General features: G+C 46.9%; 2 protein-coding genes across 2 annotated transcripts in view; one reads left to right on the top strand and one right to left on the bottom strand.

Annotated features, from left to right (window-relative positions):
* The window catches only part of AAMP (angio associated migratory cell protein), a 102,108-nt gene extending 93,663 nt beyond the window's left edge, over nucleotides 1-8,445 (bottom strand). The window contains exon 1 of the mRNA XM_086954471.1: nucleotides 8,262-8,445. Coding sequence (XP_086810597.1) covers nucleotides 8,262-8,367 — 106 coding nt within the window. The 5' untranslated portion in view covers nucleotides 8,368-8,445. The remainder of the gene's footprint in view (nucleotides 1-8,261) is intronic.
* A 606-nt stretch (nucleotides 8,446-9,051) lies between these two features.
* The window catches only part of LOC147729572 (putative thioesterase PNKD), a 61,690-nt gene continuing 52,298 nt past the window's right edge, over nucleotides 9,052-18,443 (top strand). Inside the window, exon 1 of the mRNA XM_086954469.1 lies at nucleotides 9,052-9,154. Within this exon, the coding sequence (XP_086810595.1) occupies nucleotides 9,103-9,154 (52 nt within the window). The 5' untranslated portion in view covers nucleotides 9,052-9,102. The remainder of the gene's footprint in view (nucleotides 9,155-18,443) is intronic.

Here is an 18,443-nt window from a genome sequence, read left to right as displayed (position 1 = left end):
ATTGCTACTTATGGGGATTAAGTCTGGGGCATTAATAAGTGTAATTTAATCCAAGCTGAAGAAAACAGATTCTGAATACCCCTTTTGTCAAAGATTACATTAGCGCCCATCCGCTGTTGTGGCTTGCTGTGTGGAGAAACACAGTTGCAGGTCTCAATAGAGACATTACTGCTGATTGCCTCCTGTGCGCTAAAAAGCAAAACCAAAGGAGATGATGGACGGAGTGTTGAACATTGCAAGCACTCACCCCCAGTCAACTGATCTGGGTTTAATCCATCATCATTCTTTAGCTCACTCTGCCACCCCAGTTCAGACATGGCCATATGCAAATCAGTCTGACCCTGTGCCTCATGGGAACAGTCCAGCCCGAACTGCCAAGCCAGGTCTTCCCTGGACCGGAAACAAGCAGTTCGGGCTGGACTGTTTTTGCATTTGCCACCCGACGTGAGTCCTGTGCTCTCCATGCCACTGGAATCAAGCTATCCTGGCTGATGAGGGCTGAAACCCCGAAACCGGTCCTAGGATGCTTGTTTCCAGTCCAGGGAGGACTTGGCTTGGCAGTTCGGGCTGGACTGTTCCCATGGGGCACAGGGTCGAGACAGATTTGCATATGGTTGGGTTCAAACTGGAATGGCATGGTGAGCAAAAAAACAATGGATTTAGGCCCAGATCTCTGTATTGGGGTGAATGTATTACATTGTTCTGCATTCTGTCCACCAACTGTTGTTTTTGCATTTATCACCCCGAGTGGGACGGGTATGCTCAGACGTGAGTCCCATGCTCTCCATACCACTGGAATCAAGCTATCCTGGCTGATGAGGGCTGAAAGCCCGAAACCGGTCCTAGGATGCTGGTTTCCTGTCCAGGGAGGACCTGGCTTGACAGTTCGGGCTGGACTGTTCCCATGGGGCACAGGGTCAAGACTGATTTGCATATGGCTGGGTTCAAAATGGAATGGCCTGGTGAGCAAAAAACTATGGATTTAGGCCCAGATCGCTGTACTGGGGTGAATGTATGACATTGTTCTGCATTCTGTCCATCAACTTGTTTTTGCTCCTGCGCGATAAAGGCAGGTACATTCGATGGAAGGTGTATGTAGAATCTAGTCTACGTAAGGCGGGTTACCTACAGCTGTTTGAGAACCGTGGGGGACCACACATTATTTGCATCAGTCACTACTACGCTATATGAAAAGCGATGTCACCCTAATCCATGTTAGTTTTTAGGTCTCGGCGTCAACGCGCGGAAGCGCGTCTCCGCCGGAGATCTTTTGTCAGGGACTATGCTTCCCAGGAGACAGCCTTAGCCACGCGCATTGCCTCTTCAAGGAGGCGATTTCCGCTGGCCACGCGTTCGCGAACGCGCTCAGCTGCTGTCTCCTGGGAAGCAGCAACACCACACGCGCATGCGCAGAAACAGCGACAGACACACACACGAGCGCTCATGCACGCACGCACCCACACATACAGCGAACCCACCCCCGGCGTCGCATGCATACACACACACACACGGGCACCGAGCATCCCCCCCCACCCCTCCGCCGTCGCATCCCGCCCCCCACCCCTCCCCTCCGCCGTCGCACACACACACGCAGACATACAGGCATTCTCTCCCCGCCCCGCCGGACACGCAGACATACAGGCATTCTCACCCCCCCCCTTCCGCTCCGCTCCGCTCACCGGTAAAAGGCCCTCCGGACTTGTGCAGCCTCCGACCGCGGGGCTCTCCCTCGGTGCTCCTCCAGGCACTCCGTGGGCGCGGGCTTCACAAAAGGGAAGTCCCGCCCCACGATAGGTTTCGTTTTCTCAGTCCCGCCCCACGATAGGTTTTGCCTGCAGCTCGTCTGTCTGCTGGGCCGGTGTCGGCTCGGTTTGCATTGGCAAAGTCAGTAGGTCGGGTTTAAAGGGTCAATGCATATAAAGGCATTCACAAATGCAGTTTACATGCGCCCCATGTACAAACTCAATTTTACATTAACAAATGCATTGTTAGCTTTGCCAGTGCGGCGGAAAAAGAGCCAAAAAGGACTGCTTTATCTATAGAATACATTTAAGAAATTAAAGAATTGAGTGGGGGAAGCAGCGTGATGATTGAGTTCATTTTTTAGATTGCAAATATCCCATCGTGCATTCTACTGGAATAGTTTAAAAGCTGAGTAACAAACGAAGCCACCAGTGGCATGAGGTGAGCGGGCAGTGCTGCTCTGGGTGGAGAAATTGATACAGTTGGAATATTTGGGATCAATACTTTTAGCAGCCATCTGTCTAGTAAGTAACACCTAAAACGGATATTTTTAATGGATACTTCTAACTGCAGATTTTAAGCAACTAAATAACCACGGGCATATTGGTATCGGAGATTATATTTAGTTACACTAAAGGGACAGGTGTAGTGAGTGCAGAGTAGTGAGTGCTGAGTGCAGAGTGCAGAGTAGTGAGTGCAGAGTAGTGAGTGCAGAGTAGTGAGTGCAGAGTAGTGAGTGCAGAGTAGTGAGTGCAGAGTAGTGAGTGCAGAGTAGTGAGTGCAGAGTAGTGAGTGCAGAGTAGTGAGTGCAGAGTAGTGAGTGCAGAGTAGTGAGTGCAGAGTAGTGAGTGCAGAGTAGTGAGTGCAGAGTAGTGAGTGCAGAGTAGTGAGTGCAGAGTAGTGAGTGCAGAGTAGTGAGTGCAGAGTGGTAATGCAGAGTAGTGAGTAGTGAGTGCAGAGTGGTAATGCAGAGTAGTGAGTGCAGAGTAGTGAGTGCAGAGTAGTGAGTAGTGAGTGCAGAGTGCAGAGTAGTGAGTAGTGAGTAGTGAGTGCAGAGTGCAGAGTAGTGAGTGCAGAGTAGTGAGTGCAGAGTAGTGAGTGCAGAGTAGTGAGTGCAGAGTAGTGAGTGCAGAGTAGTGAGTGCAGAGTAGTGAGTGCAGAGTAGTGAGTGCAGAGTAGTGAGTGCAGAGTAGTGAGTGCAGAGTAGTGAGTGCAGAGTAGTGAGTGCAGAGTAGTGAGTGCAGAGTAGTGAGTGCAGAGTAGTAAGTGCTGAGTGCAGAGTAGTAAGTGCTGAGTGCAGAGTAGTAAGTGCTGAGTGCAGAGTAGTAAGTGCTGAGTGCAGAGTAGTAAGTGCTGAGTGCAGAGTAGTGAGTGCTGAGTGCAGAGTAGTGAGTGCAGAGTAGTGAGTGCAGAGTAGTGAGTGCAGAGTAGTGAGTGCAGAGTAGTGAGTGCAGAGTAGTGAGTGCAGAGTAGTGAGTGCAGAGTAGTGAGTGCAGAGTAGTGAGTGCAGAGTAGTGAGTGCAGAGTGGTAATGCAGAGTAGTGAGTGCAGAGTAGTGAGTGCAGAGTAGTGAGTAGTGAGTAGTGAGTAGTGAGTAGTGAGTAGTGAGTGCAAGGTAGTGAGTGCAGAGTAGTGAGTGCAGAGTAGTGAGTGCAGAGTAGTGAGTGCAGAGTAGTGAGTGCAGAGTAGTGAGTGCAGAGTAGTGAGTGCAGAGTAGTGAGTGCAGAGTAGTGAGTGCAGAATCTTTTGATTTAAAGAAAAAAAATGTCATGAGCAATGCCAATAGCTCTACCTTTAATGATGCCGAGACCATTGCATTGCAAATGCTTGTTTCATATGCCAACGTAAGTATTTCCCACCCTTAAATAAAAACAAAAGAAAAGGGAGCCCACATCCTTCTGGAAGTGCAACCCTGCATGTTAATGCATGTGCATTCTTAACAACCTGCATGCCTGAAATAAGAAGCAGCCTGCAACAGCGGCAACCTCAGTGCGCCTTTTCCTGTCTTTGAGCATTGGTAAAAAGCATTGGCAGAGCCAGCAGGCCAAAAAGGGTGAGACCTATTGGCTTTGCCAATGCTTGTTCCCCTTAGAGCCAACACGCGTTTCGTCATGATGGGGTGTGCTGCACAACTTCCTCTGGGCCGTATGTTCTATGAAGTTTCCTTAATGAAACTATGAATGGAGGACTTGCACAGCGGTAATTCAATCCTTATGTTCGAAAATACACTTGTGTAGCGTGCGAACAGGGTAGGACGCTGTCTGTACCTGCCAGCGAAAACTACGAACTAATACAAAGCTCCTCCCATTGGAAGGAGACACCCTGTTGCACAGCTTTGTGATTAAGACGTATCAGTCTTTCTCATTAGTCATCAACATTATTTCTTCCTCATTTTGGGGTTCCAAAAGGTATTTTATTTTTCATCAAGGTTTCCATAAAGTATAGATTTCAGATTTTATCCGACATTAACATAATCCAATTTCATTCCTTCCCCAATGCATTTCGGGCTGATAAGAAAGCCCTTCCTCAGGGGACAACTCTACGAAAAAAGGAACAAAGCAACATATCACTAGGTGTGGCGAACTTGCTGTACATACATTGTTCGACATCACTACTAATGCAACCATCATATCTGGTTAATCTGAAAGTGCCCGAATGTTCATGTGAACGTTAAGAAGTCATGCATGTGCCATTCTATAAAAAAACTTAATCCGCGGTGGTTCAAAACACTGATGTGTTTGTGAAGATCAATCAGATAAATAAACAAAAACGCGTGTTTAAAGCAACCTAATACCACGGTCACCGAATGGTGTGTTAAGAGAAAAGATGCACACGTTTTAGGCTGTATTAACGTGAGCGGCATACTCACGGACTGTTTCTATGAGCTTTGACGCTGTCTCTGTAACAGAACAGCGCGTGTTAAAACACGAAGCGTTAAAGCATTCAGCTCATTTGTATAGAGTGACAAGGTCTCGTGCAACGAGTACTTACTAGGTAGTGCTGTTAGGAGCACGCATAGCCGTTGGTATGTCGGGAACCCCGAAGGTGTTCTCCCTAGGTGCTGTTTTTACCGGCTCGTGAGTACATGCCAAAAGTAAAAACGGACTAAAACACAAAACTAAACAAAAACGCGGCGGCCATGTTGAGTGAGTGAGGTGTAAAGAATGTGTATCAGGTATATAAAACATGCAGAGTGTGGTGGTTTCTAATCGAATTCAAGTACATTCAGAGGAAATATAAAACATGAAAACATTATTTAGAACATTACAGGTTACAAATAACACAAAAATTCCATTCGATCATTGAGACCGTGTGGCTGCATCGATGCCATATAGCGAATCCAAAAGTTCTCTCTTTTGAGCAATGTCTGTTTGTTGTTATGAGTGGGGGTGATCTGTTCAAGGATGACAAATTTCAGTTGAGCTACAGAGTGCTTTTGTTCAACAAAATGTGCAGCCACGGTAGATTTCAAATTTCCTGTTCTTATATTACTTTTGTGCTCAAGTAGACGAGTCCTGATCTTTCTCTCCGTGTGTCCGATATAGCACTTGCCACATGGGCACTTGAGAATATAGATTAGATTAGCTGAATTACAGGTGGCATTCACTCTCAATTTCACAGGGTGACCCTTCATTGGGTGACTGATGGTGTTCCCTGGGATACAATTGTTGCAATTACTGCAATTATAACACGGACGTAGGCCTCTATATGTGATGGATTCACTTTCTTTTGTGGGTTTTTTCAGAATTTCCTTCAAATTGCGACCCCTGGTGTATGCAAACATGGGTGGTTGATCAAAAATACCTCTGAAATCTGGTTCAACGGTCAGTAATGCCCAGTGTTTGCGGATGATGTTTTTGTAACAGTTGCTCAAAATGCTATATTTGGAAACTACCACCATCCTGGTGTTTACCGGTTTAACTGTGGGTTTTAGCAAATCTTCACGTCTCATGTCTCCAATTCGGTTGACTGCTACGTCTAAGGTTTGTTGTGGGTATCCTCGATTTTTGAATCTTTCCACCATGTTGGTGATTTCTTGTTGACAGGTGTTTTCCGAGGATACTATTCTCTTTACTCGCATCAGTTGGGATAACGGTAAATTGTGTTTCAACCCAGGTCTATGAAAACACGCGTTTTTGTTTATTTATCTGATTGATCTTCACAAACACATCGGTGTTTTGAACCACCGCGGATTAAGTTTTTTTATAGAATGGCACATGCATGACTTCTTAACGTTCACATGAACATTCGGGCACTTTCAGATTAACCAGATATGATGGTTGCATTAGTAGTGATGTCGAACAATGTATGTACAGCAAGTTCGCCACACCTAGTGATATGTTGCTTTGTTCCTTTTTTCGTAGAGTTGTCCCCTGAGGAAGGGCTTTCTTATCAGCCCGAAATGCATTGGGGAAGGAATGAAATTGGATTATGTTAATGTCGGATAAAATCTGAAATCTATACTTTATGGAAACCTTGATGAAAAATAAAATACCTTTTGGAACCCCAAAATGAGGAAGAAATAATGTTGATGACTAATGAGAAAGACTGATACGTCTTAATCACAAAGCTGTTTCCTTAATGAACTCAGTCCTTAATCCAGGTTGTAATTCCATCCCGGGTAAAATCAACAACTATCTTCACAAAACTCTCCACTATCTTCCATCTATTCTCTCGTCTTATAATTCTCGAGTCCATCAAGTTCAATATTTTTAAGGTATTTGGTTGATCCAGATAAGTTCTCCCTGAATATCCCTAGCTGTGCATCCCTCTGCAAATGTATGAGCAAGGGTACTCTACGATGAAAAGGAACATCCAGTGTAAGCTCTTCTGCATGTTTAAACAGCCATTAAAATGGATTCCTCTACACTTTACACATGCTGATGACAACCAAATCTTTTAAACATCCAACAAAAGTGCAGATCCAATAACAATCAGGAGACATCTCCAACTTTCTTAAATTAAACCTTCAAAAAACATTTGTCAACTGGCCACAGATTAATCCTGGGAAGAGAATGTGTGTCCAGGTTGGACTGATCAAGAAATCCACTTTAGGAAAAACTGGGGTCTCAGCCCAGTAGGAATAAATAAGAACGGGAGTTCTCCCATCAACTTGTCCAAGTCACTAACTATGCATGCCAGTGCATTAATGTTACATACAAAAATCAGTTGTACAACAATTGCCTTTTTAGTTACCAATCGAACCTTGCATATTTAATCATGAACCCTTTTCCTCATGATTATGTAAATATTTGAGGGTGCTGATATGTGCTTTCACACCTAAATGTGTAAGCCAACAGATACAATCACATATGATCAGTACTGAAATCATTACACTAGTGATCAGTGGCCAAAATGGTGCATGACGAGGCCAGATCCTGTGCAAAAACGTGTTAATGGTGCCACGCCGCTGAGGAACATACTAAAAGACTTTCCTCCTTGCTTCATATCATTAAATTGTTTTTATTTGCTCAGTGACACTTACGCCCACTGGAACCAAGCTACACCTAGCTGAGGAGCCCTAGCTTGCATTCATTGGGTAAATACATTCTTTTTTGCCTTCCGATTTAATTTTTTGAAGGAGTGTTAATGTTATCCAATTAGCAAGAATATGCTCTGATCTGCATTTGAATGGCTCCCGATCCCCTCGCACACTGATCTGTTTACTTTTAGACTGCCTACTGGAAAAATAGCCGGAATTCCAGTGCTTCATTTTAATTAGCACTTTTACAAGTCTACCAGTGGCACTATAACAATACCTACAGCCAATCCTGGCAATTCAGCCAACAGAATGTTGCACTGTGGGACTTATGGGCTTGCTTTTAACGCTGCATTATGAGCTAAAAGACATGCAAAGTGCAGTTGGCTAAAAAGTCATGATTTGGAAGAGGTATTATACACGACATTGAGTCATGTATCACAAATTGAGCAGCAATAGTGCAAGCTTTGCTTCCTTAAAGAGCATGTACAGCTTGGCAGCAGGAAAGCAAGCTACACTTTTTCAAAGAAAGCATCAAGTGTCATTTATTTTCCCTTCACAACAGATTCGGCAAGGCAGACTAGCACACGCTTCCATCGCTGGCACTGAGGCAGGTGCAGGTTGTAGCACCTACGAGGTCCAGCCGGGACTCTGAGAGCATCCCTCACGAATCCTGACTTGTTATGAATCAGAGGACTATACAATGAACTTACTAATGATAAAGGACCTGCGAGCCCTTCCCTGCTACTCGTGTCGTACCCACCGATGGCACTGTTCGCCCTACAACAAGTAGCAACGACCCTACACCACTGCAGTTCTCGGAATAGTGGCTGGGGGCCTCCCGTTATTTTACTTCATGCCTACTTTCGAAAAAGCCAACCTTTGAAATTGAGACAAACCCACAGTATGTACCCACAGCATACATGGAAAGTACAACATGGACCAAAATATCAACATCACAACTCGTGAATGTCCTCAGTACTAGAAGGAGCCCCTATGTCCAGGAATCACCCCTGACCCCACTGCACCCCCTCAGTACCCGGGTCCGGGTCGTCGTCATTCAGCTCCAACACCTCGATGATCTCCTCGTCCCCATGAAAGTCTCCGACCTGCGCCCCTGCCACAGCCCCCTCGGCGTCCTCCATGGGTACAAGAGCCCAGCCTGACAAAACGGGTCTCTTCCACTCCCACGGCCGGATCTTACGGTGCAGCCTACCGAGGGGGGCGTCAGGCAGCTGCAGCCAATGGAAGCGAGGCGTAAACAGGAGTGGACCAATCACGACTCGTATACATTCCGCCGTCCCGCCCTCCCTGAAAGCCTGGGACGCGTGCATGGACAACGAAACTAGAGAAAGCCGGGAAATGTAGTTTTTTGGGATCGAGACACTTATTGTGGCATTAATCATACTAGACTGTTAAAGTTGCGTGATTACACTCTATGCGAAGTAGAAAGAGGAGAGAACAAAAGCAACTGTATTCATAGCCTAATGCGTGCAGTTTTGGAACACTCGAATGTTGTTTTATTTACCAAAGATGTACCGTATATGCTACGAAGGTAGAAATTTTAATTTACTGTACGGGCATAAGTAAAAATAAATAACTCTACTAATGCTTGCATTTTTCTTTTCCTGTAGGAAATATCTTTTACATTGGGTAAAGTTATTCCGTTCCATATTAAAGCAGATACTCGTGAAGATTCCTGACTTTTCCTTACATAGCTGCTTGAATAACTCGAACTATTTCTCTAGCGAACAAAAGTTAGCCCGTTTTTTAAGGCTAAAAGAATATGTAGTACAAAAAAAACAGGTTCTCGTGAATATGCCCGGTTTCGGGACTACAGCTCCCGGCATGCCCAGGACTGTCAGTCACGCAGCCCCAACATGGCGGCTGCCAGTGGCTGGTTATTGGGGTCAGGAGCTGGCAGATTGTTGGGTGAGTACAGAGGCTACCTAGGGGTTGTCGCCTCTCATTGCACTACGCCTGTCGGTTCGTAACTACAGACCGTGTTATGTTTAATCTGTTTTAATTCTCACTTCGAAATACTCTAACTGCGAGTGAGGACAAGTATGAAATGTTTCTAAACCTCCCCTGCTTGTTTTCAGATATTGGCAATTATGCACTAAAATAGTTCCACAATGGATAGTTCCCTGACATTAAAGGGCAGACCCATTTTGATTTTTTATTAGCAATGCAGTGGGTTGAATTAATGTTTTTGGGAATATCTCACTGATGTACATTTGTATTTTTGTAACTTAAAACCGTGGGAAATCAAGTGTCTTTATCGGAGCGTGGGTCCCTGATCTGATGCATACGATGGTTCACCTGTAGCTCATTTCAAATCAAAATACAAACTTGCAGTGACGTCGCTGCGCATAGTAGACGTGGTCCAATGTATTCAAGTCATATAGTTTTAAAGCAAACAGAAATTTTTTAATGTATATGCTCAGTCCTGCCAAGTATCACGCATCACACGTGACTCTAACGCATTTCAGTGTGGTGATCCGCATCACCGCACTGAAATGCATTGTCACGCATTTGCATAGTGTCTGAGCGTCACTTTAGCGTGCCTAAAACGGTAATATTATGGAGTATGGCAGCTAGCACTGCAGCGCGAGCTGCTTCTGCCGGTTTGGTGCTGTAGCTGCTGAGTTAGGCTGAAAGCTGCTAGGCAGCTCCAAAGTATGAAAATGATGTCCCTGCTTGTCTCTCCGCTCTCGCACGGTAGTGCGCAAAGGCTACTAACATCACAGGCAGGGAAGCCCCAATGACATAGAGCCATACCTGGCGCCGCCGGACGACGTCACGTCCTGCTGTGCCTGCAGAAGGCGGGGCGTTTACTTTGGAACTACTGTCCGGCTCCTGACTCCTGCGGCGCGTGCGGGCGCCTTACAGTCTCTCTCTATGGACTGCACTAACTTATGCAATGGGTATAGCAGCTCGCGCTCGCAAAATACACTGCCGCACATTGTGTGATCCCGACGCGATAGACCAGACCCCACCGGCCTTCTTGTGAAGTTGCAGCGTTTCAGGTACAGTTATGGCAACATTATTTATAATTATGGCAGAGCTCGCATGCAGGCGGCGGCCGAAACTTATCAAATGTCCGCACGCACATAATTGCAGCCAGTAGTGGGCTCGCTAATTGCCTTCCGCCAGTCCTGTAGCCACAGCCCGCCCTAACAGCCCCCAGCACCACCATCCCCGTGTGTGGAGGACAGGGACTCGGTTAGGCCTCATCTGCCCTCCTGCCTCCAGTCACGTGTGGGCTATGTACATCCCTTGCGAGTGGCAGCACACTGACTTGGGGCCAGTCTGCCTGTTCAGCTGACAAATCATCTGAAGCGCGCACCGGCAACTGCAGTTACCGTGAGTTCACTAGGGCCTTGTAGCAACTCTAGAAAACCGCCTGCAGTGTAGCATGACACTCAAGGGCTGCACACACACCATTCCTCTTGGTGCACTGCAGAACGTGATTATCTACTGACTCAGCCTTCCCTGTCAGTAATTTCTGGTATTGCACAGGTGAGTCAAGCAGCAATGGGGGCAGTGTCAGTGCGTGGTCCAAAGGCGTGGTTAAAATACATTATTCTGTATGTATTTTTGTTAGTGTTTCACCTTTACACATCTAAAGCACGCACCATAATTGAAAGATAAATACAAGTTCAAGTAATCAGTCACAAATACACTCTTACATTGTGAAACCTCAACTGGTTAATTCAGTCTTCCTGCAAATGCCTGTCTGTTTTTAAGGAGAGAAAAATAATTTAATCCTGCTTGGCGCAGCAGCCAGTAGGGCATAGTGACTTCTCTATTTATAATGCTATGGCATCCCCTGCTTCTGCGACTGACAAAGCACTTTAACTATGCAAGGCATTGATTGTAATGCGCACAGTATATAATGGTCACTTAAAGTGTCAATGCTTTGGCCGTAGAATGTCACTCCCAAGTAATCTGAAATCATGGAAATACCACACAATCAAACTGAAAACATGGCAGTTATAGAGAGTCATGATAGGGCGGACAGAGTTCCCCATAACCCACGGAGGGCTGTAGGTCGTCGTGGGAAGTGTGATGCCAGGCACTTGGAAGCAGAGCACCTCCCACACTCACACCTAAGTGCCCTTCCATTTCTGGCACTTTGCACCAGTTTTAAGTTCTTCTTAGATTTTCTTGTTGCTCAAATGGGTGTCATTTCTGTTATTTATAAGTTTCCGTAGTATTCAATGCTTGATTTTAATCAAATGAAAGTGTCACTCATCGTTGTTGAAATGTCACTCATAATTACACTCAAACTTTGAAAATGTCACACATAGCAATCTGAAACCTTGGCAGCTATGTATGCTTAGGATAAAATTGAAAATATTAGCATGACATTGCCATATTAAACTAGGTGTTATAACAATTGAAGAATGAGTGAAGAGTGTGCTGTGTTGCTAGTTAAAAGAACGCGGAAAAGTGACACATAATGAGAAAAATACTGCGTGTTTACACAAAGTATAGAACCTCAGTCTTATTCCAAGCTCAAGGTGCATGTAGCCCTACAGCTTGATTACATTTATTAAATCTTTACTTTTGTGTGCTCGTTGTTTTGACAGCGTTTCCAGACAAAGACTCTCTCTGCCTGTTCACCCTGCAGCAAAATGGTACTGCTTACCCACCATGCCTGTCGCAAACAGGAAAACCAATAATATGCTTGCTTCGCTTTTAGACATAGTTGCTATCATCAGTACAGAAGGTGCAGTGACACTGGTGCCCAGAGGTGTGAGGAGCCAACAGGACCACAATTATGATTGTATTATGCTCCCAAAGTACGGCCGGCTGTGCCCATTTTACATACTTGCATGGGGGCCCATAGCACCCTTGCTGCACCGCTGACTTCTGTTTCCTTTAAATCGCCTGTTTGGTATAGAGTCATTTCCTGTGCTTTTTCTAGTGGATTCTTATTGTAGTGTTCTTTTACTAGAACCTGCCCAAGGGATTTGTGATAGGATACAGCGAGAATCCGCAGCAATCGGTTTTCTAGAAAAAGAGAGGCACCCCCTCGACCCTGGTTTTAGACCAAGACACTAAAGCATAGCGTTTCACAAATACAGAATATCTCATTAACAAACTGTATGTATACATAGTGCATTCGCATTAAGTGTGCACAAGTTTGCCCTTATTATAGGATTCGTTAGGAGTGGTACACACAGGGCTGGACCCTGTTGAGTTCTGATGAACAGCCAATAGGGGAACGGCTCGAAGCATGTTGGCTATCCATTACTGAGGCAACCAAACTCATTATGGTCTCGTTTTTTCAGTAATAACCCCTAATTTTAACCTTACCACTAGGGGCGGGAATAAAAGAGTGGCCCACTAGTTAGGTATTTTTAATTTTTCCTTTTTCCACTCCCTTCATTTCACTTAGTCTACACCAGTAAGTGCTCCTGCATACTTGCTAGCCACAGCACGCCTCAATCCTTAGAGGATTGGGATGAACCCCAATGATGAAGCATGCCACCTAGGGGTAACCCTGGTGGGTGAGGGGTTTCTAGAAAAAAAGTCTTATTTCTAGAAAAGCGATTGCAGCGGATTCTCGCTGTATCCTATTGTAGGAGAGTAGGGTCTGCAATCCTATGATCACCCCAGATTTTTGCTTTTTGCTTCACTGGTTTACGACTTCCCTGGCTGTGGGCCTGCTAATCAGACCCACAGCCTAGCTGTTCTCTCACTAAATTGACACGTGTACCTTAGGTGCATATACCAATTGGTACTGGGCCACCTTATCAGTCCCTGTACTCAGGGCATAGGTGTACCCATTGCCTACCAGGGGCTGCAGCATGTATTATGCCACCCCTGGCTGGCCATCTAAATCTGACACAACTGGCTGTACGACAGCTGGGGCAAGGTGGTGTAATCACCCTTTGCTGTAGATATAGTATACCTATATCTAACCCTAAAATGGACACATGTATTCCTATCAGTCACTCCTATTGCAGGCCTTAACAATCCTGAAGGCAGAGTGCTTGGAATCATGTGAGATGGTGCTCTGGCATGAGCTGAGCCCATTTGCAGCTTGCGGAACCAAGTCCTAATAGCTGTTCCATGATAACGCGTACCATATACTCTTAAGTGCATTATAATCCTCGCGGTTATTTGCCAACTCTGGTATCGCTTTATCAAAACATGTCGAGTAAGGTGTCATACGAATTGGAATACTAACCCCTCGCCAATTCTGGCGACGAGGTTAGCATTCCACCCTTCTAGAGGGACACGGCATGTATGTAACTGTGAACCCCGGTTAAAGTTAACTCGAGCCTCAGCATCACAAAATGGATGCTGCCACCACAGACACAAGTCTAACCTCCTGCTGCTGGGAGTCCTTCCAGCGAGGAGAGCTTGGACAAAGGGTTTCCTGTCAGGGGCGGTGCTAGCACCTTCCCAGACAGGGTTTTGTGTATCCCAGGTAGGCAGGGCTCAGAGGAAGGTGACTGCAAGTGGCGCCCCGGTGCTCACTGTGCATATGCCGGCTTGAACCAGTTCCAGGGGCACACCAGCCCCTGAGCTGGGGAAAGTCCGGACAAAGGGAGAGGGGTGTAACCACCCCCCTCCCTGGTCCCACCCATGGGCAGGACCTAGTCGCGTACCAGCCCCTTTCTTTAGAATAAAGGTAGGAGCGGGGACCCTTCCAACTTAGATCATCTTTGAATCCTGAAACTACTTTCTACGAAAGGAACTCTCGACTTCTTCTCAAGATTTCTCCCTTGTGACTAAGGAGTAGTCACCCTGCATCCGCAGGCACCAACTAAGTAACTTGCGGTTTGCTGCACATCCTTCCTCCAGAACCAGACCGACCAGCACAACGAGACCCGGATACCCTGGCACCTCTGACCTCTACCTGCATCATCAGCCACGCTGAAATTCGTGGGTGTGACGAGACCTCGAGGGACCGGCCATCTTCAGAACTGCACGACGCTTATCCAGCACGACCGCCGAGGGATCCTCGAGTGAGTGCTTTGGGGTTTGAGAAGCCCTAATCCTGAGCAGCTCCAGCACCGAAGTCCAGCCCCCCAGCATCCACGAGATCTTTGTGGGGCCCTTCTGCTCTTTGCTGCTCACCGCGTTGTCCGGCCACTTGCCTGCTGGCTTGTAGCCCTCCTGACGACGAACCACGACTCTTCCATCGCTGGTCTGGTTGCTCCAGACTGACCCTTGCTCCCCTCCAACAGAGGAGCACCCCGGACCCTCCTGGTCCACTCCAGACGCCAATTTAAGTCCACCGTGTGGGCTTGCATTTGCCAAGAGTTGTTGCCCCAATCCTGGGTCCAGCATCGCCGACAGCAGATACCTTCGTGGGACAGCTCGCACCTCCATCCTGGTCGCCGACAACGCCTCCTGGTCCGAGAGACTGCAGAGCCCAGCGTCGCCCACTCACCTGGTCGAGGTGACTTCATCCGGTGCCATCCTGGTGCCCATCTGATCACTGGCTAGTGATCAAGAACTGAGTCCCCTCTGCTTTCAGGTCGTCTCCATCATCGATCCAGGCTTGGATCACATCGAACTTCATCACTGGTCGCCTGCCAGCAACTTCTTCTTTCAGGCTCCATAGACTGTAACGAGGATTCCCGACGTCTTTTGAAGCCTATGCAGCCGCAGCCCCTGGGCTAGGTAACTTGAGCATTTCGGTGCTCCAACGTAGGTTCACTATCTAAGTGTCCAGATCCTTTTTCGTTTTCAGCCTACCTAGTCGGATTCGTCCGATAACACTAACTTTACGAAATCTAGCATCCATAGACTTTGTCCCGCATCCCGCGTGAGAGTGCACACTCTGCACCCGATCTCCCTAGGCCTCCTGCTCCTAACCTGAAGGTTCTGTAGTGTAGTCCTAGCGATCCTAAAGCCTCTGGATCGAGTTACTTACCTGCTAGTATTTCGCATTCCACTTTTGTAGTATATGGTTTTTCGTGCCCCTCGGGCATTTGTGTAAATTGTGCAACTTAAAGTATTTTCTTAAGAGTTTTGTTATGTGCTTAGCTCCCTGACTCATAAAGAGATCAGGGTAGACTTGTTATAAATAAATATCCTTTTATTTTCATAACAACTTGTGTGGTGTCCTTTCACTTGGTGTTCAAGGGGTATATGTAATGGTATAACAGCTGGCTTAACACGCCCTCTAGAGTTTAGCCTAAAGACTGCTCTTGTCCATGCTACTAGGATAGCTGGTCTATAAGGTTGACTTACAACCAATCATCAATAAGGGTCGTTTGGAATGATACATAGTGATCACCAGAATAGTGAGCACTGCATATCAGGCCAACTTCTCACATTGGTGAGCAGCGGTTGGGATTTGAGCTTGCTGTTGTTTTACCACACGTATCCTAAGAATATCATTTGAAAGATCACATAAGTACCAAGGTACATATAACTTAGCTTAGAATACTCTGAGTTCTACTGAACCAGCTGTTGTAGTTCAACAGGGCTTAGCACACCCTGACTACAACTCTTAGCAAGGGATCAGTAGGCAAACAAATAGTGTAGGTAAGTGCACCACTTACACCTCACTAGAAGGCATGTCAGACAAAGGAGGGAACTCCGAGGCCCCCCTTATGTCAGTTGACCCTCCACAGGTCATATCAAGATATGCTGCTCTTAGCTTCCAGGAGATGAGACAAGTGTGTACCTCCTGGAAGCTAAAACAGGGTTCTAACCCTACCATCCCATTCCTGATTGGTCTCTTAGAGACTTATGATGCAAGGAGGGCTTCTAACACAGGCCCTTCTAATCCAGATGGGAGCATGCCCCCCTTAGAGGGAACCCTTGGGGACCCTGACCTCAACCTCAATGGAACAGTGAGTGAAGGAGAGGAAGAGGATCAGGATTTGTCAGGGGATGAGGCAGACAAGGGTCAGGTAGAAGTCAGTAGACTCACCAGGACCAACTTAAGCAGGCATGAGAATGGACTTGGGGGACCCCCAGGGCCACTCTCAGGCAGGCTTAACATTGGGAGTGGACGAGTTAGGTCTCTATCCAGAGGCTCTAACGGACCCATTCGAACCAATGGCTCTCAGACCTCTTCTCACAGAGGGATGACATCCCCTCAGAGGAGAGAGCATGAGGCAAAGATGAGGGAAGTCAATCTGAGGATTGAAAGGGAAGAACTTGCCCTGGCCAAAGAGAGACTTGCCTTTGCTAGAGAGCAGAAATTGAGTGGGGCAGACCCCACTGGTGGCAGCATTTTACCTAGAGAAAAGGACAGGAGTTTAGACACTAGACACCTGAGTAAGATAGTGCCCCCCTTTAAACAAGGGGATGACATCCACAAATGGATGCCTGCTTTGGAGAGGGCCTGCACTGTCCAGTGCGTCCCCCAGAGTCAGTGGGCAGCTATCTTGTGGCTCTCCTTTGAAGGCAAAGGTAGAGATAAGCTCCTCACTACTAGAGCTGAGGATGCTAACAATTACCAAGTCCTGAAAAATACAATGATTGATGGGTTTGGCTTAACCACTGAGCAGTACAGGTTGCTGTTCAGGGATACCCAGAAAATTCAGTCTCAGGATTGGTCTGACTTTGTGGATTGTGCCACTAAGGCTTTGGAAGGCTGGTTGCTGGGCAGTAAGGTTACTGATTATACAGGGTTGTACAATCTGATCACGAGGGAACAGATTTTAAATAACTGTCAGAACCAGTTGTTGCATCAGCACCTTGTTGACTCGGATCTGACCTCTCCCCAAGAATTGGGAAAGAAGGCAGACAGATGGGTCAGAACAAGGGTTAAGCAGAACCAGGCTCAGAACCAGGGTGGTCAGAAGAAAGCAGACCAAAAGGGTAGTAATAAGAATGAACAAAATGACCAGAAGTCTTCGATAGGTCCCCAACAAACCAAAGAGTGTGGGGGTCAGGCTTCACAGCAGAAAAAGAAGACTCAAGAAGGCCAGTCAAAAAGGTGGTGCCAATACTGTAAAAGTAAAACTCACTGGTTTAGTGAGTGCACCAAGAAAGGAGGGCAAACTCCTACCACTACAGCCCCTAAGGCACCTGCACCCCCTAGTACAGTCAGTAGTGGTAGTGCACCTCCCAAGGGATTAGTTGGGTTAACCTTGGGATCTGAGGGGTATGACAACTTAGTTGGCACACTCACTCAGGCTGTCCTTGTCTGTACAGGGGATGTGGATATATCCCCTGATGCAAGTCCCAATACTTTGGGCAAATACAGTCAGACACCTTTTATTAATGGAAAAATGGCTCAGGCCTACAGGGACACTTGTGCCAGTGTCACAATGGTGACACCTAACTTTGTGGACCCTGGACAGATCATACTAGGTACAGACTACCTAGTGACCAATGCCAGCAATGTCACTACCCACCATAGTATGGCAATTGTTGATTTCTCCTGGAGAGGGGTAAGTGGCCAAAAGAAAGTTCCTTGCTGTGACTAGGTCACAGGCCAGAAGATGCCCCACTGAACAGGTGCTGGATCCTGGAACAATGGACCAGACACCTTCCAAGAGAAAGAGCAGTAGGGTTAAGGCATTGCCTTCCCCCTTGCCCCAGGTTGTGGATCAAGTCTCAGAGGAGGCTGACCTCAAAGAGCTGAGGGAAACTGAGCCTAAAGAACTTGAACCTGATCAGGTTGAGTTTCTGGGTTCAGGGGGACCCTCCAGAGAAGACCTGGGGAAGGCACAGTTAGACTGCCCTTCCCTTGAACCCCTCAGACAGCAGGCTGCTGCTGAGGCTGCAGGGAACGCCACAGGTACCCACAGGGTATACTGGGATGATGGACTCCTGTATTCTGAGGCAAGAGACCCCAAGCCTGGTGCAACCAGGAGGCTGGTTATCCCCTTGTCTCAGAGAGGTTTCCTTCTTACCTTGGCCCATGAGATTCCCCTTGCAGGACACTTAGTCCAGAATAAGACTTGGGACAGACTTGTCTCACACTATCACTGGCCTCACATGAATGAAGATACCAAGGAGTTTTGTCGCTCCTGTGTCACTTGCCAAGCCAGTGGTAAGTCAGGTGCCACAACAAAGGCCCCCCTCATACCACTACCTGTGGTGGGGGTACCCTTTCAAAGAGTGGGGATTGACATTTGTTGTCCAATGGAACCCCAGACAGCATCAGGGCACAAGTTTATACTGGTGGTGGTGGACCATGCCACCAGGTATCCTGAAGCTATTCCCCTTAGGACCACTACAGCACCTGTTGTGGCAAGAGCCCTAGTTGGAGTGTTCTCCAGAGTGGGCT

This window comes from Lissotriton vulgaris, chromosome 2_1 (assembly GCF_964263255.1).
Source record: "Lissotriton vulgaris chromosome 2_1, aLisVul1.2, whole genome shotgun sequence".
NCBI lineage: Eukaryota > Metazoa > Chordata > Amphibia > Caudata > Salamandridae > Lissotriton > Lissotriton vulgaris.
This window is presented reverse-complemented; position numbering and strand designations above follow the sequence as displayed.